General features: G+C 45.6%; 1 protein-coding gene across 14 annotated transcripts in view; it reads right to left on the reverse strand.

The window, feature by feature from the left end:
- Window positions 1–21,012, reverse strand: part of LOC128305387 (CUGBP Elav-like family member 4) — a 326,349-nt gene that overhangs the window by 61,600 nt on the left and 243,737 nt on the right. For 9 of the 14 annotated variants that reach the window (XM_053042805.1, XM_053042804.1, XM_053042798.1 and 6 more), the window contains one exon: window positions 15,530–15,655. The exons of the other annotated variants lie outside the window; for them this stretch is intronic. In XM_053042805.1, coding sequence (XP_052898765.1) covers window positions 15,530–15,655 — 126 coding nt within the window. The remainder of the gene's footprint in view (window positions 1–15,529; window positions 15,656–21,012) is intronic. 14 annotated transcript variants of the gene reach the window in all.

The following is a 21,012-nucleotide window of genomic DNA, read 5'->3' on the forward strand; positions in this document are numbered from 1 at the left end:
GAATAAAACAAGATCAGCATTGCCGTTTCGCTTTGGGATGCCCCGCGTGCGCCGCATCTCGGCTGGGTTGGAATTATTTTTTTACGAGCCTCCAGGCACCTTCGCGCGAGGACTTCGTGGCGGCTCGTGGGACAACAACGGCAAGAAAATGGATGATAACGGTTCGTCAAAAGCTTTCATTGAAAATGTTTATGGATGAATCCCCTGGCGAACCGTGCAAACATCGGAGCCTGTTAAACCAGACCCAGGCCATGCCCATGAACTCGCCTCGTCGATGGCGGAGGACAGAGGGAAGGAATCGCGTCATGTTTGAAATTTTGCAGGAAAAGAAAGAAAAAAAAAGTCCTTCCTACAATAACAGTGCTGCGGGGTGGCCCCCAAACAGCAGGCGGCAGGCAGGAGAAACCGAACGCATTATATTCATTTTAAACAACTGTGCCGAATGCTGGTACATATTGTGTTCCCGTAACATTAAAAACGCATTACCGTCTCAGGGAACGCGCGCTGTCTCAAGACGCCGCGGTACTGAAGCACAGCGTTCTGCAACGCATGGCGCATCGCATTACTTTCGGCCGCACCTTGCGTGGAGAGGCCTATCTTTCCATCAGTCTCCGGTGTTCCCATTGTGAGTGGCTCTTCAACAGTGCCTATACGACGCTGATAGGGTTCCCAAGCGGCGCTAAATACCCTTCCGATACACCCTTTTTTGCACCGCCGCTTTAGACATCGATGCCAAAAAGGGCCCTCCACTCGACGGAGGGATTAAATTAAATTAGAATTACGCGCCGCACCGGGTAGGGCAAGAGGTTTTGCTTTGGGCTTGACGTGTTTTCTATAACCCCTCCATTCCCTGGTGGAAATTTTGATTTCGCTTTTCATTCAATTCATTCAAATCTACGCGAAGATATGGAGGTTTTTTCCTCTCCCAAACCAAAATTGGGCCGAAATGTGCGGAAGTGTTGAAACCGAAAACTTTTCAAATACGCAGCGAATCCTCCTCATCGTGTGGTGCTCGCTTGAATGGAGGAGATTAGTTGTGGAACGGCAAATAAAGGAACACCAAAAAATACAAACTCCCGTCATTAAAAAGTGTTTTGTACGAGCTGCGTAGGATGAATCCTTCTGATAACAAGGACCCCTTGCAAGAAAAAAAACGCAGGTCTTTAATCTTCAAGCGCCATTTGGTGGCAGCGCAGCGTATTGTTGAGCAACGAGGTAAATCCTTCTGGGAACCCACTAAACGAATCGTACTTTTCGAACTGAACGATGAATGAAAAACTTCTTTCTCTCCCCCCGAAGGATTTGGGGGCGACGAAGTGAAAGAAGCGACAGAGGACACTCACACACACGTAAACCCCCTTCCGGATGATGATGGGTTCGAAGGAACATCGTTTGCTTAGCGTAAGGATCTCGCTCACAGTTTCTTGGTGAAAAGTTGCCCATCCGATCCGGCAGGAATATATATTTTGCTTGTTCCGCACACTCCTGTGTGGCAGGAAAAGTTGTTCCATTTCACCCCTGTTTTGTTGCACAGCCCGAAAGCCAACCGTACGTCGTCGTTCCAGCACCGGGCAGCACCGGAGAGAGTGTGTACTTTATTTATGCGAATATGTCAGTAAATATATTTTATTACATCTCATTGACAGGCGGCAGGGCGGGCAGGGCGTTAGCGGTTGGAAGCGAAATGGATGCTGTTGTTATTTGCCAGATCTCGCTTGATTCCTTCCGATCATCCGGAACCGTCTCGGTGTTCAATATTCGTAGCGGACAACAAACAACACACACACACACACACACACACACACACACGCGAACTACAACGCGTTAGTGGTGCACCAACAACAACAACAACAACAACGACACTCGCACACAGACTTGGGAGAGCGAAAAAACTTTTGTTGTGTAATTTACCCCCATAGTTCGCTCGTAGCACTCGTTCGCTTATAGATCGGTCGGTCCAATGCGGGTCAATCACCCGAAGGGGATTCCACCCCCGGGGGGGGGAGTGGTGGGAAAGTTTTTCCCAAAAACCGAGCTGTTATACGGTACGTTTCACCGGGGCTGGCCCGCCGAAACCCCCCCGGGGTGGATGGTCTTCCATTCGATGTGACATAATGTACAACGAGGGCCGCCTGACGTCGTCGGCCGTCCACCAGCAAGAAAAGTCGTCGACGACAGGAAAAGCGAGCGCACGACACCACCGACGACAACGGCAAAAAATTGATTGGAAAGTATGTGCTCACTCGACGTATTGATGATATCCTCCAGTGGGTTTTGTGTTTTGTGGTTCTCCTCTCTTCGCCTTTTTCCACAACAGTTGTTGGAAGTCCCCAAAAAAGCATACGACTCCGGAGCGAGTAAAACTGGCGAACTTTTCTTAACGATCTTCGTTTTTTTTTGTGCTGCCACACCACCGGTACAGATGGTCCTAAGTTTAACCGCCAGTTCCTTCGATTGTCCTTACGCAGCAGGTTCGGGGCCGCGTGTGAGACACCCCACGGGACAAACAATTTCGGCGGTTAGTCGCTGGCAAACTTTGGTCCATCTTTCCGGACCGGTTTTCATCACGCGTCTTCCCTTCTGTACGGTGCTGCGCCATCTCGTCCGGGTATTGGTGAGTGAGCGTTCCGTGACACACGACCCCATCCAGAAGAAAAAAAAATCGCCCAAACACTTCACAAACACAGCCACGAAAAATGAAGTTGCACAGAGTGAAACAGTGGATCGGCTACACGGGCCACAACATCGGGAGCGATAAAAAGTTTTAAGGACCTACAAGATCGATTTCAGACACGCGCGTCCCGTACGGCGTCGTATTTGCTTTCCCATTGGCATGTTACATAGTAACACTTTTGATTGCCTACGCGTCCACAGACACACACACACGGGCACGGAAGCGGATCCAACAGGGCACCGCGCGTCCAGGGGATCACCATCCTCATGATGGTCGGTCATAATGGGTGTAATAAAACTCCATCATATCTCCAGCTCCAGTGGGGTTCGTAAGGGGCCACCGGCACGGAATTCCCATCCACATTCCAAGCGATGTTGTACACAACCGCACGTGCAACTTCATGAAACAATTTTATTTCTCGTACGATTTGAAGCAATGGTTCGCGCATTCAGCTTCCCCTCACAAATGGTAGGTAATTTATTTGGCCGTCCGTGTCCGTGTGTCTGTATATTGTCTTGACCAACGAGGAACGAATCCCTCCAGTTGAAGATGCTCTGTTGTGGGGTTGGGAGGGGTTTGGGCTTTACGTGTTTATGGAGCTTTTGTTTTTATTTTCCTTCTTTTTCCACGTTTCGGGTGGACTTCACGCATCTCTCCGCACCCCCGAAAGAAACAAAACAAAACATTCGATGGCCAATTCGTGGCGATTTCGCTGTCCTTTTTATGGCACTATTTGGAGGTTTTGCGGGTGAAACTTTTCCCATTTCACTTTCTTTTCACGGTGGCCGCCGCAGTACGCGGCACGGCATTTTCTGCCCAGTTTGGTTTCACTCCGGTTTCCTCGGCACGCTCGGCACTCGGAATGAAGTCATCTGCTCGCTGGTATTTTATTGCCAAGTAGGTGAAAAACTTTGCCAAACAGCAGCGAAGAATTACAAGCACTTTGTGTCGAAACCGGTCGGAAGCTCGCACACGCTATTTATCTCCTGCCCGACCGGATAGTTGGATACTGGGTGGCGCTGGGTGGAAATTCAAGCACGGAAGTTCGACTTTCTCGAACTACTGCTGCTGTTGCTCCCATGTTCAATTATGGCTTGTGCAAACAGCTCCGGTTCATGTTTCAGTTTGTGTATATTTTTATTAAAATTTAAAGTAAACGTTAACACACCATCAGCTCACATTAGGGGCGGGAAAAGGCACCGGTCGGACGGAATAACAACAGTGCACAGCGAAGCACAGGAAGCACCGGGCGTCTGCTCTTCGAGAGAGAGAGAGAGTGCAAGCAGAAAACATGGTTTAATTGATCTTTTGCTGCTTCGGTAAACAGTCGTGCGCTGTAGTTTCATAATGAAGCCAACACAATCCATCGGAGGTCTTGTGCTTGGCACGTACGACCCATAATCCTTTTGTGCCGGAAGGATCTCCAGAAGGGTCCTCGTGATTGCCACCGTGCCTCCTCATCGACTCGGTGTCGATTGTTGGCAAGTTCAAACGATGCACACTCCCTCTCCCCGATGTAGTAACGCGCGCTCTGGTACTGATTTGCCCATTACACGAAAAGCCAGAAAGCAATCAACTTTCCCTTGACGTCTAACTTCAAAGCGGTGTGTAGCAGAAATTTAATTACTTTTTGTGCTTTTGAGAAGTATATCGAGCGCAGGAGCCAGGGGAACCGCTGTTCCCCTTGGCTGCTCGTTTGCATGACGCAGCCACCCTTGGATTAGCGCTGCCAAGGTGCAAAGGGCAGGAAGGTAGTTTAATTTTGATGTTGATCGTGCTCCACCGAAAGCCGAAACAGCGCCAGTGCCCTGAAGCAGCACATGTAATCATCTCCGTCTCTGGGTGCTGAGTTTTACACCGACCCAGTGGAACTGGGTCAAGAAGGGGTTTGATTGCAATCTGGTTCGATTTGCTGTCAATAAAACAGTCACAGCGGTGGCGAATGTGAGCGATGACTACCAGCCAGCAAAAAACCTCGCCGCCTCCTTTGATCCAATCGCTGCGACTATGATTTGTTATTTATTTATTTTCCTTTATCTAGCAGAGCTGCGAAAGATTGTCCTTTCACTAGCGGGGAGAGCGGCGACTGTTCGTCTCAAAGATTTGCTGTCAAATAAATCAAGATTCAATATTTCACTAGTCACTGGCCTCTCGATACCGATCATCAATAATCCCGACACCCAACTGCCACTGGCGTTGGAGGATGGAGGATGTACATGTCCCCAAGTGTGGGCACGACGACCCTTTTCTCGAACAAATTGAAGTGAAAAATAAATTTCTCACTGAATTATACATGTAATCTTTCAATTCTAGAGTGCTGTTTTCGCAGAAGTGCACCATCGGTTCGCAATTTCCGTGCCCCGAACGAAGCATCATCAGCACAGCACAGGAAAGTTGTTGCTTTCTGCTCATACAGGCCAAGGAGCCGGCCGAACTATCGAACATGACAGCAGCGCGCTACAAATGATCGTATAAATTATGTATTTACAGAAGTAATCTCCATTTAAATGACTTCAATCAAATCCATATCCGAACGCGATGGCATTTGAGACGCGCTCGGGCAGGATGCTCCATCTTTATCAGGTTCGATCGAACGTTCGCACGTCACCGTTGAAGCCAGAGTCCTCCGACTTCCCTAAAAACCCCTCAACACACAGCGTGATGTGCAAGCAATCGAAGAAATTGACAGAAAACATGGCGCTGCGACCCATCTGGGTTATGCTCATGGATCAGCTTCGTGTCATTGTGTGTGATGCAGTTGAAGTTGACACTGGCGCAACGGGAATAAGGGCCAACAGCCAAGCTGAAACTGTGAACCATCGTGAAGTGCGATAGTAGTAACAAAGAAAAGAACTCTTCAGCCTTTTATTTTATTTATTTTTTTTTTGGCTCCCTTTGGTCCGTTCATCTCTTTACCCCGAGAACTCATTATTTCCCGTCCCGAGATAAAAATGCTTTGTTTCTGCAGTGGAAAAACTTTCTTTTGCGCTCATTGATTCCTGCCGGCGGTGGCGCTTTTTTCCCTTTTGCTACAGCCCTTGAAAGGATACATTCATTGGTAAATCTCAAGCAGCACGACACACAAAAAAAAGGCTGCGCCACTCTTCACGAATTAAGTCTTCTGCTTGATTCGCTTAGCGTCCACTCCGCGTTTTTCCGATCCCCCACCATCCGGAACGGTCCAGCTGTTCCGTTGCGGGGTTTTTGTTGGAAAACTTATCATGGTTTAGTGAGTGTGACTTCCATCTCGCCCGACCCGAAGAAGTGTGCTGCTTTTTATCTTTCTACCCGTCCGAATAATGTTACTTTTTCATCATTATCCCTTATCCGCTATCTGCTTTGGCGCTTTTTGGGGCGCTTTCCCTTGCATGGGTGGTCAAGGGCCCTTCTTATCGGGCCGAGTGTTGGGGCTAAGAAATGAGCGCAAATTGAGAAGAAACAGCACCAAAAGCTTACATTTTATCGAGATTGAAGTCCAGATAATGTTTGTTACGCGGGTGGGGGGCTTTTGTTGTACGAGTGTCGCCATTATGCCATGCCACAACTGCTGCCAGCACCCGGTGTGCCATTCTGTGTGTGTGTGTGGGTCGGAATGTAATGGATGTAAAGATTAGAGAAACAACGCTAACCTTTTTTGAGACCAATTTTATTCCGTTTCGAAGTACAAAACCAATCTGTCCCTTCCCAAGCGCACGCCGCTTATATAGCCCCTCACTCGTTCTCATCCACTCGTTCTCATCCACTCGTTCTCATACACTCGTTCTCATACATACACACTCATGCCTATCTCAATCACTCACGCCTCTCAAGTCACTCACGCCTCTCAAGTCACTCACGCCTCTCAAGTCACTCAGACGATTATTGATGAGCATCCTAACATCCCGACTTCACACGGCCTTTCCTCGACACGTCCTTCCGCCCCGGAGGACCTCTTCTGCATTACACCCGATACGGTTTCATGTGCGACGCCGCCGTCGAGGTTGTATGTGGCCCTTCACCTTTGATTTTCACCACATTGTACCGATCGTGTGGTCGAACATCCGTCACCTTGTACGGTCCAAGATATTCAGCAGCATACTTCCTGCCTGGTCCGAACTGCGTCCGCTTGATAGCCACCAAATCTCCCTCTCGGTAGACGGTTGCCGGTCGTGCTCGCAGATTGTAGGATCTGCGTTGCTCTTCTTGCGCCTTGTCGATGCAAGTCCTAGCTCCTGCACGGATCTTCTCTCGTTCGTCGTTATACCGGGCCACACGAATCTCCTCCATTAGCTCGCCCAAGCGAAGATCTCCTTCGTTGCGCATCGGTAAGCCAAACATGGCTTCAAACGGAGACACACCGATGCTATGATGCGGACTGGAGTTTATCCATCTTTGGATATTCGTGGTATGCTTATACCACTTCTTAGGATCGTTCACACTGGACTTCTTCAGCATAGTAACAATCACTTGGTTCACTCTTTCCACTTGTCCGTTACCTCGTGGAATTCCCGTCGTGATTTCCACTCTTTCGATGCCTTGATTTTCACAGTATTGTTTGAAATCGTTCGATGTAAAAGCCGTTCCCTTGTCGTGCACAATACGCCTCGGATTACCGAATGTTTCGCTCTGCATCTTAAGTCGTTGAACAACTTCAAACGAATTCGTCGTCTTAGTCGGGTAAATCCATGTGTATTTGCTAAAGGCATCCACAACCACAAACAGATACTTATATCTTTTCTCCGTACTATCCATGGGACCCAGATGATCCACGTGGTACGTGTCAAACGGAGTGTTACCCTTTGGAATCGCGTTTAATAATCCTTCCGTTTTTCCTCTTTTCCGCTCGGATAGAATACACTTGACACAACACGCGATGATTTGTTTCACCTTCTCACTCAAGTTCGCAATGTAAAATTCTCTTTGTATGATGTCCTCTAACTTACGTGTTCCAAGATGACCGTTATCGTGCGCTCTACGAATTAATTCACTTTGCATTTCTGCTGGAACAACGATAAGTTCCCTACCTTGCACCACTTTCATCAGTAAACCATCACTCATAACGTAATCTTCATATTCTTGAATTTTCAGCAGTTCTATTATTGCCTTAACACGTTCATCACTTTTTTGTGATCTTTTGAGAGCCTCAATCACTGGATCGTGTGCGACTATCATCACTGGTGCTCTACTCAAAGCGTCGGCATGCTTCATCGATGATCCCGATCGATGGACTACTTCGTATTCATACTCTTCTAGCATTAACGCCCATCTCGCGATTCTAGCCGATAGTTCTTTTGACTTTAAAGTATGCTTGAAGGCCGCACAATCAGTTACTATTTTAAACTTTAGGCCTAAAAGATAAACGCGAAACTTTTCAACCGCACGAACTACTGCCAAAACCTCCAAATGATATGCACTATAATTTTTCTCGGCACTGGATGTCTGTTGACTCATATATGCAACCGGATGAAACTTATCGTCATCACCCTTTTGCATTAGTATAGCTCCGTAACCGTATTTGGACGCGTCTGTATGTAGTTCAGTCTCACTGTTTTCATCATAAATCCTCAACACAGGATCGGTGGTCAAAAAACGTTTCAGCTCATCGAAACTGTTTCGTTGCGCTTCACCAAACTCAAACGCAACTTCTTTCTGGAGAAGGTTCGTCAAAGGTTTGGAAATCGTCGCATACCCGGCAATGAATTTTCGGAAATATCCAGTTAGTCCCAAAAATCGCTGCAATTCCTTTACGTTCTTTGGTACCGGGAAACTCTGCACTGATCGTAATTTGGTTGGCGATATGCGATAACACCCACCGCTTATCACATACCCGAGATACTCGACTTCTTTTTTCAAAAACTGAGATTTTTTCCAGTTAAACTGTACACCGTTTTCACTCGCAACTCTCAACAACTCCCGAAGAGTTTTTAGGTTTGATTCTTCGTCTAAAGAAGGAATTATCAGATCGTCCACGTACACTAGAATACGTCCGTCTTTTATCAAATCGCGGAACACATCAGCCACGAATCGGCTAAAACTCGCTGGACTGTTCGCTAACCCGAAAGGTGTCCGCAGAAACTCGTATTGCCCCGTGTGGGTAACGAAACCAGTAAATCGTTGACTCGAGGTTTCTACCGGGACATGAAAAAATGAATTCTTTAAGTCAAGCGTTGTAAATAATCTTGCCGATTTCAACCGATCAATCTGATCTTCGATGTTTCTCATCGGGAAACAATCCTTCACCATCTTGCGGTTTAATTCTCGATAATCTATACACACACGTAGTGTGCCGTCCTTCTTTCGCGCCAGCGTAACAGGACTCGCGAAATCGCTTATGCTCTCCTTAATAATATTCGCCGCTAACCACTCATCGATCGTTTTCTCCAAAACGACCCTTTCACCCGGTGCGAACCGCCTTGGTGAGGAACGCACAGGAGTATCATCATGCAATATGATTTTTGTCTCCACGCGACACTTCACTTCTTCACTCGGTTTATAACCCGAAATTATTTTTTTCACTTCTTTGGCGAATCGTGGGTTTACATCTAGATCGTCTTCCGTTTCGCACATTATTGTAAGGACTTCATTCGTTGTATCACATGGTTTTATTTCCACGCCGGTTGTCGATATTGTAACTTCAAAATGGTTCAACGAATCCCTGCCCAAAACTACTTCATATGACATGCTTTCAGTTGGCACCACAAAGAACCTCATTCCACGGAACACATTGCTGTTTATTGTGATGTCCGTTTCGAAGAAACCGATGGCTTTTGTCTTCATGCCTCCAAAACCTTGAAAACACATCGTGGTATTGTTAAGCACGTTACCTCCGATCTTGTTGTGACATGATTTTGTCATAAGGTTCTGGCTACTACCGCTATCGAACAAAGCCTTTATTGTTGTCTCGTTACAGACAGCATCGATCGTTCCTTCGGTTTCTTCTACTACATTGACTTTCGCAGGAACCACACTTTTGTTGCGCGTACACTCGTTGGACTTGTGTCCGTATGCCTGACACGAAAAACATTTCGGACCGCTTCGCGCTAATGTGCAATCTCGGGCCTGGTGTCCTTTCTTCCCGCAATTATAACACCTTTGTTCTGTTCTCTTATTATCCGGTTTGCTTGAACAATTTTCTCGCTTACCTTCCTTACCATCTTCTTTACTGCCCGACACTTTTTTCTTTTTAGCGTTCAGGACCTTCTCATGAGTTCTGAGCTTCTCTTTCATTTCTCGCACCGTTCGTGCCTCATACAGGAGAAATTTGTAAGAATCTTCATCCGTCACTCCGTTTGCGATGTACTCACACAAACTAGGCTCATCGAGATCGATTTGTTTCGAGATTCGCTGCATCTCATAAACGTATTCACGCATCGTCTCGGCCTCTCCTCTCTTTCGACCAGAAAGGATGCGATGTACATCGCTCGATCGCACGAGGGGAGCGAATTCATCTATTAATTCTCTCTTCAACTTCGCATAGCTTGACACATCACGCAACGAAAACACGAATTTTCGCGCCACTCCAGTCAGCTTTTTGCGACACATGATCAGCCGTTGCTCATCATCCCAGCGCGCTGATTTTGCCGCGGATTCGAGGTGAGATAGCCAAATTTTAACGTCTTGACCGTCTTCCGCTCCAAACGATTCGATGCTATCTTCCATGTCACGGAACGTATAGACTCTACGTGACCGTCTTGGAGATGATGTTCGCAGAGCTGTTTGGAAGAGCTCATCATCGGAAGCGTTGCCGTCACCAGGATCATCGTTGTTATCGGAATCATCAACCTCGTCGTCGTTGTCCTTGAAAGGGCGATCCACTTCATCTTCCTTTTCATCACTATCAACCGCTTGGACATCACCTTCTTTTTGCGAACGGTTGTGATCTTTTGAACTCGCACTATGTCCACTCTTGGACGTACCGGCGCTGCCTGCGGAAGCCATCACTTTCTGATATTCTAATATTCGCTCAGCCATTTCCACTTTCCCACCGGTGGAATCCAGCGCAAGCTTCTCGCATTCGCGCGTAAGCCCCACTTTTGTGAAAATTTCACAAAGTTCCTGTACGGTAGCCATTATGCAATTACCCGCAGCTTCTTCGCAAAGTATTGGCTTTACGGAGCCACGCAGTTTTTCCACTCGGGAACGTCACAGATTGCTTCAAAGAGCCTCGCAGTTTTTCCACTCAGGAACGTCACAGATTGCTTCAAAGAGCCTCGCAGTTTTTTCCACTCAGGAACGTCACAAAAATGCTCAAGAAAGCCTGCACAATTCTCCTCACAGTGTTTTAATGAACCTCACGATACACTATTTGCTCATAAGCGTCACAATTTTCACACAAAAACGTCTTAATGGTCAATGGGAAAGTTTATCCACATCCCGGTTGAGCCCCCATGTAAAGATTAGAGAAACAACGCTAACCTTTTTTGAGACCAATTTTATTCCGTTTCGAAGTACAAAACCAATCTGTCCCTTCCCAAGCGCACGCCGCTTATATAGCCCCTCACTCGTTCTCATCCACTCGTTCTCATCCACTCGTTCTCATACACTCGTTCTCATACATACACACTCATGCCTATCTCAATCACTCACGCCTCTCAAGTCACTCACGCCTCTCAAGTCACTCACGCCTCTCAAGTCACTCAGACGATTATTGATGAGCATCCTAACATCCCGACTTCACATGGATGGAATGGCAAAAGCACCGTCGATCCGTTCGGGAATGGTTTTAAGTGCAACAGTTGCAATTTGTTCAATAGGAGCAGCAGCGTGGAGAGGCTTAAGCTTAAAGTGTGAGTGGAAAAGTTTCGCCGGATGGAAAAAAAATGGAGCAAGGAGATGTACTAACGCATATAATCCCTTTTGCTGTAAAATAAATTACCAGCGTTCGCTGTAGTACACAAACTTTCGCCACCGGTTCGGGGTGTAGCAACAGCTTCCATTTTATGGACCACTCTCTTATCTTATCTCGTGGGGACTCTCGATTTCTTCATCATCCTTTCCGTTCCGTTTTGCGACCGAAAAACAACCATTTCTTCATCCGCCCGAACGTCTGGCTACACACACTGCTGGCCGTGTGCGTGTCAAACAGATCGATCGAGCGGGATGTTTCCCCTCACCAATGAACGTCCACCAGAAAAGCAGACGGTTCGTGCGATAGTAAAACAATTCATTTTGGCGTTTTAATTTGACGATAAAAGTAACACAAAACCCGAAATCATCGAAATGTTTCGTGCTGCGAACGGACGGACGAACGAACGAACGAAGCGAGATGTGTTGTGGAATATTTTAGTACCGGATAGATCTTATCCGGTGACCCATTTTGCTGCCATCAATGGAGTGAGGGGATTGCAACGGAACGCTTCTGTTTCTGTTGCGTGATCGAACGAACGGTTGTCCGATTTTCGGTCGTTGTTACGTTTCTCACGCAGATACCATGATGAGTCGTACGACTACTAGAAGGGAACGAGGGAGAGACCCTCTGTTCCCAAATGACAGGATCAACAAACAACCGAAAGAAACCCACTTTCACCGCCGAAAACGGTACTGCGTTTTGTTTCCTTTTTATTTTTTTGTTCGTTGCCGAACGTGTGTCCTTTTGTTTTGTCAGGAACGGCTGGCAAATAAAAAACCGAAAAGGATTCAACACAAAGCGATGGCGATGGGAGGGAGAGTAGATTTTCCCAGAGTGTCTTTAAAGGGCTTTTGAGAGATTTTTATCGGGAGTGGGAAAACGTGATTGGAGTAATTTTCCTCCGATTAGCAGTGGCGATGAAAGACGCACATAGCATCGAACAGGAACATCGATCGTTCCATCTTGCCGATTGCGAGTGGTGAACCATTTTTGTTAGACACAAGGCAACGATTAAAGTTTAGTGTTAAGTACCGCACTTAAACTTTGCATATTTTGAACGTTTTCCCCAACAAGAACAAGTGTTTTCATGGATGGAAAAGCAACCGGGGGAGATTACAGTATCAACGCCGTTTATGAAGTTTTCGTTCCAGTTGTGATTTCGATTCCAATTGTACCGTCTGACTTGTTTTCCATTTATGTTTTAATTAATAAAACCCCACGGTGAAAGAACTTCCTTGTTGCGGCAAAAGAAAGGACTGGAGAAAGAATGGACCAAACAGAAAAAAAAAATACACATTTACCATCCCGAAGTGCAATAAACTTTTCCCTTTTTTCCGTTTCTTTTATCGTTCGCGACGCGTTCCATCATCGTGTCCCTTTTGCTGCTTTGGATCAGCTCATCCTGACCATTCGTCACTGCCAGTGGTGGGACGGAACGTTATTTTTTTCCTCATAATCAGCAGTACGAAGAAAGGGGAGAATTTTTAATTAGTTTCATTTTTTAAATAAAAAAAAAACAGTACTTGCAAAATGCAAAGTTATTATGGCGTCAAAGTTAAATTTAAATGAATTGAACAAAAAATGGCACGATTGATGAAAGAATTTGGAAAAAGGGAAAGCGTGCGGCAAATGGCGCCGTTTTCGAAACGAATGTCCGAAGTCACCAGTGCCACCATGACGACTGACAATGATAAGCCTGGTCAATTCGTCGGAGAAGTGAATTACCTTTGCTTGTTAAAGCAATGACACAGCGGTAAGAAAACTCACAGCACAGCAAGCGGATTGATGGCGGTCAATGTACAGGTCGTTGTAACAATCGCACACAAAGAGCGTGTAAATACGGCCAAAAGCTGTTGGTCTCGCAAAATGGCCCCTCTCACTCGGTGTGCAAGCCGAAAAGTGAAGGACACGGTGACAAAAAAGTGGTCCCTGTTGAAGGTTTGTTGCAAGAGTGTAAGAGTGGCGTTTTTTTGGTAAAGAGAAAATCCGAGATCAGAAGTGAAATGACGAACACAACCCAAAACAGCAACAGCGACGAAAAGGAGAATAAGAAAGTGAAAAAACGCAAGCCATCGAACAAAACTAGTAAATCCTCTTACTGCTACTCGGGGCGCGCTCAAGTGGTCGACTGATGAGTGTGCATTTGAGGTTCTTTTGCGATGAGAAAAATGCGCTTCGTCTGTCAATGGTGCATCTCTGGAGGTGCTGGCTGGCTGGCTGGCTGGTTGATAAAGGAGGAGGACAGCTGTAACCCCGGGCCGGAACTTCCAGCCTGATTCCCGGTTAGCAGTAGGTGATACAGGAAGGTGCTCCAACCAGTGGCGAGGTAAAATAAATGATACAAGTCTCGAAAGAACCCCGCTTCTGTGCGGGTCCTGACCCAACCCGGGGACCTGACGGATGGACTCTACAAAATGAGGTAATTGAAAAGCTGGCCCTGAGAAGGAGGAGAGAGCTTGAGCTCAGCGAAACAAAAAAAAAAACCCACGAATATCCTGTGCCTGTGCAACGAAAAATTGTATCCAAAAGGACAATGTCCAAAACTAGAGAACTAGCGTGTCCGATGGATGGATGGACGCGCATGAAACAAAGAGCGCTAGTCGTCCGCGAGGGGTGCAAAACAAAATAAAAACCCTTCGCCGTGCAAGCGCAGAATGAAAGGACTTTTCACTAGCGCGGACCTGAAGGACCTAGTAGAAAGGTGAACCCCGCCGTAGTGTTTATGTGCCCCGGATATAGTTAGAGAGAAATGACTGGCATTTTTCCAGAGCTTAAGGAAGGATTTGAATTCTTGTATTATTCCTAGTACACTGCGAACCCGCTGCCCCGGGAACGCCGGTTGTGTGTCCGAAATTACGGTAAAGGGGAGTGGTTCCCGGTGGAAAAAAAACCAACCCTGAACGCTGATTGCACCATCACCGGGCAGCAGCAGCTTTTCGTGCTGTAATTAATCTTCCCACTTGGAGTTGGAGGTTTCGGGTCGTTTTTTTTCTTTTTGTTCGCGTTCTTAACTTATTTCGACAGCGGACGAGACTTTCCAAAACCCGAGCTGGGCACGTAGATTGAAAAGCGCGAATGAAAATGAAAACCGAAAGCTTAAATGAGCAATTAAAATGATACGAATCATTCTTCTTTCACCCGGCGTTCGGCGACTTGTGCGGAAAACGTTTACAAATTACCGTGCTCGATAGACTTGGTTGGTTGAGTGGATTTGTATTGAGCAGTACAATAAGTGTTCCCTGTGTTATGTTGTACGTGTCATTCTGAAGCACTGAACGCTACAATGTTGGTTGATGTATGATGATTTAATTTTCATGTGCTGACGGTCTTGATAAAATGATTTCGCGGCGGTGTGTTTTTAATGAAATGAAGTTTCTATATTAGTTCTGAGAAAGCTAGTACACTTCAAATAGCTATGATGTTTTAGAAAACCTTGGCCACCGCTTGGTTTCCCGTAATCGCCCACGAACAGCTCGAAACATACACGACACAGAATAGAACATGTAGCGATCATTACCAACCAACAGAGGATTATAGAGACACACACACACACACATAATAAAGGCACAAAACACACACACATACACATTCTATTACATAAGAACGGCACAACACGCATACCAGTGTAAGGAAGGCTAGTGCTCGTTGTGTATACGTGCATGATACTGTTTGTAAACTGTTTATTAAATACTTTGGTGAACACGCACTCATTGAAATATCATAACATTACAAGTAACGTATTGCAAAGCATAAAAGTATAAGGAAAATATTAAACTTTTCTTGTAAATAACGTAAAAGAAAACAAAACAAAATGAAAAACAAATGTTTGAACCAAACTCATTAAGAAATGGAACAAAAAGAGCAGTTAAAACATGTGTGATACAAAAGTTGACAAAAACCAAAACGGAAAATGGTAAAAAAGCAGCACAAAAACAGACCGGTGCCGCAGCGCTAGTAAGTAAGTACGAAACAGGTCAAAACAATAATAGGGGAGCCTAGAAACGGGGTAAACCATATATCAAACTTACCTTTGCTGGCACCGTCTGGTCCTCTCAGGATCGTGCACTCTTCAATGGTTCCGAACGCGTTAAACAACTGTCTTACATCCTCTTCAGTTTGCTGCTTGCTAAGCATGCCAACGAAAAGCTTTCGATCTAAAGTGTGATGCAATGCAAAAACACCGTAACATAATTGTTTTGTTATTGTTTTGTAAGTAGTTGTTTGTTTTTGCCGACCGAATTTGGGTTTTGTTTTTTTTTTTTGGTAGTTTGTTTTTGCGTGCATTTCAAGGAATGAACGTGATGATGATGATGATGTTGATGATGGTGGTGGTTGTGGTGGTGGTGGTGGTTTGGATGGAGTTAATTAATTTGATCGTTTTTGATTTGATGGTGTTTCGCGTTCGTTCCGGATTTCCGAATGAGCAAGTCGAAATGGATGATGGTTGGTTGTTTTGTTTTGTTTTGTTTTTACCACACATTTACCACACAACACACGCCACGTACGGGAATGGTTTTTGTTTTTATAGTATCATTTTTCAGGTTTGTTTGTTTTTTTTTTGTTTTGGTTTTTTGCATGAAGAGCGAACAATGGATTTGACATAAAAAAGAAAAGAGAAAAAGAAGAAAAAAGTAAATTAATAATTTTGCATCATGAACAATTAGCGCTGACAGTTTCTGTGTTGAAGTGTGTTTGCGTGCTCGTGTGTCGTTTGTTGTAAGGATAAGTGGAAAGTTATTTGTTAATAAAAAAAAACAGAAACAGAAACTAAGGTTAACACCATAGTAACAAAACACAGAAAAAAACAGGAAAAAAATTAACAATTGGCAACAGAAATACAATGACAATAAGTAAAAAGAAAACAAAAAAACATAGAAAACAAAACCCGCTAAAGGATGGAAAGGCAAAATCACAAAATAAAAAAATAACACAACATAAGGCGTTTCGATTGGGTCGGGAAAGTGTTTCGGGAAATGCGGGTAGGGTAACACAGTGTAATTATTTTTTTTTCAATCATAGTGCCAGCAGTACAACGTTCAATAAACAGTCAATTAACAACAGGATACGATTATCTAAGGAAAAAAACAAACAATTGAGCTTGTAAAAGATGTATTGTAAAACACGTTCACTATATAATTTTGGGTTTTATATAATGTTTACCTTTACGCCTTCAATGTTGGAAATGTTACGAACAGTTAAGAGACAGAGAGAGATAGTGTGTGTGAAACGGATAGTGGTGAAAAGGCAAACAGAAAACCAGACATTCTAACACAACGTAAAAAAAAACCGATAAAACTGTTCTATTAATTGGTGATTGTGATCAATTCATCACACAAGGCGCTATCATGTCACCACTGCACTGTCACAAGCTAGCAAAACGAACAACGAACTCACAACAAGAAGGAAGGAAAACAAAACACTACACCATGTGGATGAAAATAACTACTAAACACGCAATGTCACAGCGACACTAAGAATAAACCCGGTTGAATTAATGCTTATGTTTCATAAATTGTAGAAATTATTTTTTGTTAAATACCATTGTGAAATTTAATTTTCGATAACATAATGCGAAACCCTATCTGCTGCTATCTGCGGCAAACAGATGAATTGAACAGAATCGGCCTGACGCAGCAAGCTTATGGTGTGCTTTATTGATCCAATCTGGGTATGTGGCTTCAAACAGGCCAAATAAATAAAAAATACGTGGCTTCTACGCGTAATTAGGATAATTTATGGCTTCTCTTTCAAACGCCACGTCTTACATTGAGGCACCGGCACACCCAAGATCCCTTCGGTGGAAAGAAGGCATACAACAATGTACTTTGTTGGAACTTTTACTCCTCGCCATCGGTCTGAACAGCAAAAAAAAAACCGGAATCGAGGGGCAACAAAAAGATAACGCACACAAAAAAGAACAACTGCTTATAAAGAGATTTTTTGCGCTGTAATTTCTTCGGCTATTTAACGAAAACAGAGAGAGAGAGATAAAGATTGAATTATCGTGCCATGGTGAAGATTACATTCTTTGGCGTTTTCCATTTTCGATACGATGTTTTGTTTTGTTTTGCAACCTTTGAAATGGGTTGTTTTAAAGCAAATATTCTTTAACTTTCTCCTTCAGTTGAAAGCCAAACTTTCATCAAGAGGGGGGAGAACAGACACGTCGCAAAAAAAAAAAAAATATTGAAGATGGAAAAGAAATGTATTAATCAATTTCCACTAACAATGACGAAGTAGCAAACCAGCCAAAAGGGCATCGGAAGAACGGCCGGCTCTGTCGATCACAATACGAGACAAAGGATCATAAAGAAGCTTTCGCACTCACGTGCCTGGCTTGGGGGATAAGTACGACCTCCCGGCAACCACCAGCAGCCTGTCTTCTTTCTTCGTTCGGCCTTGAAAGGGCATGAAACGGTGAGTTCTTTACCCCAACACCAGCAGCACCCGGAAGGTGCGCAATTGTTCGTTCCGTACCTTTTCCTGCTGCTCCTTTATGCTAATGAAAAAATATTTTGTCCCTTCCTGGTTATTACAATCGTCGTCACACTTTACCGCCCCTAGTTGGTGGTGGCCGTTGCTCACCCACCCTTCGCCACCGGTTACGGAGGGCAGCATCGTTTCTGTTTAGCGCTGGTGACGCTTTTCTTTGTCCTCCCCGGGTGTGCTCGGCGAAAACGAAAGAAAAAAAAAACCTTGACGGAATTTTAAACGAAGCATCCCTTCGGCAGCGAAGATGCCTTGTGTCTGAGAGCACCGGAAGTAAACATCTTTCCACTAACCTCAAAGAAAACTACCTCCGATCGATTGAGCACGGAGCGACCACCCGTTGGGTATTGCCGCATGCAAGCATGGTAGTAGCAGCAGCAGCGGACGTGATGAGTTTTGCTAACGATGTTTTCGCAAACTATTAGTTGAATCATGGTGCACACTTCCTTCTGCTTTCGAGCGCAGAAGAAGCTGCTGCTGCTGCTGCTGCTCTGCACAGTTTTTGGGGTCGTACTGGTGTTTGTATCGTGCGACCGAACCTCTGAAAATTCCGATCTTCCACCGCCCCATAGTGGCAAGACGGGATGAACAGATTTGTTTCGCCATCCGCCTTTTCGGTTTCGGCTTCAAAGTGCATTAAACGATGCACCCGAGCGGAAGCGGAAACGTTATCCATCCGTGCGCTTCCGGCTGGACGAGGGCTGAATATTATGTAGCTCCCTCCCCTGCCTGGCCCAACCGAATTTTTGGAGAGTGAACTGGCGGCCGTCCCATGATCCATTGTTGCGGTACTGGATTGGTCTTCCGGGTGGATGGATATCGACACAGATTGAACACTCCGTTGCATGCAAACGTCTTTCCTGCTGGCTTTTTGAAAGACGCCACAAAGGCACGGGCGGTGGTGTCTGAACGTAAAAATATGTTTCCCTTTTCCCTTACGAGAGTTCGTTACCGTCGTCCCCCAGACATCCTGTGATCGGTGAAAGCAGTAAGCTCCTCAGTGAAGAAGCTTCGAACTTCACGTCGTCGTCGAAGGGCAATGAATCATCGATTGGAGTAAAATTTGCCAACAAAAACCGATTAGCATCGCATCAATACGACGCTGAATCGCTTTATTACCGTAGATTGGGCATCCCCGTCAGGGCCGACGGACAAAGCTGCCCAGAGAGACAAAAACTTTATCCCCCGATCCGAAGGGAAAAAGAAAACCCTCGGCAAAAGATTAGGTCTTTGAAAAATTATCCTCAATTTTCGGTCGCTTTCGGTCGATGGTTTTCGGTCACTCGCTACCATTGGATTATATTACCATTAGACATAATTCGGATCATTATACGTAATTTATGAGATTCGATGGGTATCCTTTTCAGCATTTCTAATCTTGTTAATTACACCGACGACCAAGCATACGCGAGTTTGGCGCGAGATGGATCGCACTGCACAGATTGGCCACAGGAGGACCCCTCTCGATCGATTGTCGCTTTCGTGGTTGCGTCCTCCCACGGATGAGCGGCGAGTATTCACGCGGACAATGCGCGATGAGTAGAGTATAGTCCTTTTGGCCCCACGCTGGACAGAATTCATTTGTAAATTTTCTCGATTAATTCTGATAAATCAACACCCGCCGGAACGGAAGCCTGTCGCCTGTCGGAGGACGCTACCGGCTACCGGGCACCACCGTTAACTGAAGTAGGTGACAGTCACCCCGGCCATTAGTGACATTAACAAAGTTCGACTGCCAAGGGTAATGAGGCGATAGATAAAATTAATGAGCTTCTTGGGTATTTTGCTTTGTTTCCGGCGGTTTAGTGTGTGCGGGACACGATACACCCGTGTCTGGCGACGCTTTGGCCACTCTGTTTCGGGGGAAAGTTTCAACTACCACCATTCGAAACCACCGAAGCTACCGCAAACGAATGGCAATTAGGAGGAGTACAATTGGTCCATGATTTAGTGAGTCTAAAAATCTGACCTCAGCAATGGGACGGAGAATTGATAGACCGGGACCAAAGGGTGGTTGAACAAGAATTACGTAAGCCATCCATTTGGTGGCTCTCACGTTGGAACAATCGCAACAAACAATTGTCTTCAAGAACTGTCACAATAAAGCTCGTTCTGTTGGATTAAAGCTGGGTCTTATCCCAGAGAGTTTTTGAGGGTAGTGTACCATTCATGGTCAATCACGGAGTTCACGCTTCGCATAGAAGAACTCTTTTCAGTTCAATGCCTGCTCCACACAGGTACCAACGGGAGTCGCCATCGTTCAAAAAAAGGTATATTTTTGGCACATTTTGGGACTTCTTCCGAGCATTTCCGACCGTCTGTCTGAACGAGAAGTGATGCGGTAGTACAAAACAACGCAAGGGATATTATATTTCTGTGGTTGTCCCATTAACTTGGGCCCGCTTTGTCCGTCCTTTCCCCCCTGGGTGCCAGTGACCGGAACCGGGTAGATATTACGGTTCACAGCATGTGATCAAAGTATTTATTTTCCACCGACAGCAATTAAGGATGCTTTTCTTTCGGGGGCGACCAAAACCAGTCCACATCGTGGCACCACGATTTATTCACCCGTTGACGTTTCGTAAGACAGTGGTGTCCCCCATTGGGCGCACGAGGGCGTTCGGAAGACAAATGAAGAGTACAGAGGGATATGATTAATTTTCCTGCCCCAAGGAAAGCAGCGAAAAGGACTAAGAAGTCGTGGCGTTCGGAATACACCCCGCCAGGACACGGACGGACATTCATCCAGTGTTCTTTGTGGACAGGCTAAGTCTTAGGAGATGAAGCACGGCTGGGACACGTCCCTGCGTCAATTCATTAGTTCAGTTTGCCCTCTCCCAGTGAGGGAAGGAAAGGATGGGCCACTGGCGAAACTGCCAAGACCAAATACCGACTGGTATCCGAAAAGGATAATGAATTAATCTGACGACAGCCTTCAACGAGCATCATCCAGCCACAACCAGTCTCGGAATTCTCGGACCGTCAGAAGACGTTCGACTTGGGGGCAAATTGGTTTTTCCCA

The sequence above is a fragment of the Anopheles moucheti genome, chromosome 3 (assembly GCF_943734755.1).
Source record: "Anopheles moucheti chromosome 3, idAnoMoucSN_F20_07, whole genome shotgun sequence".
NCBI lineage: Eukaryota > Metazoa > Arthropoda > Insecta > Diptera > Culicidae > Anopheles > Anopheles moucheti.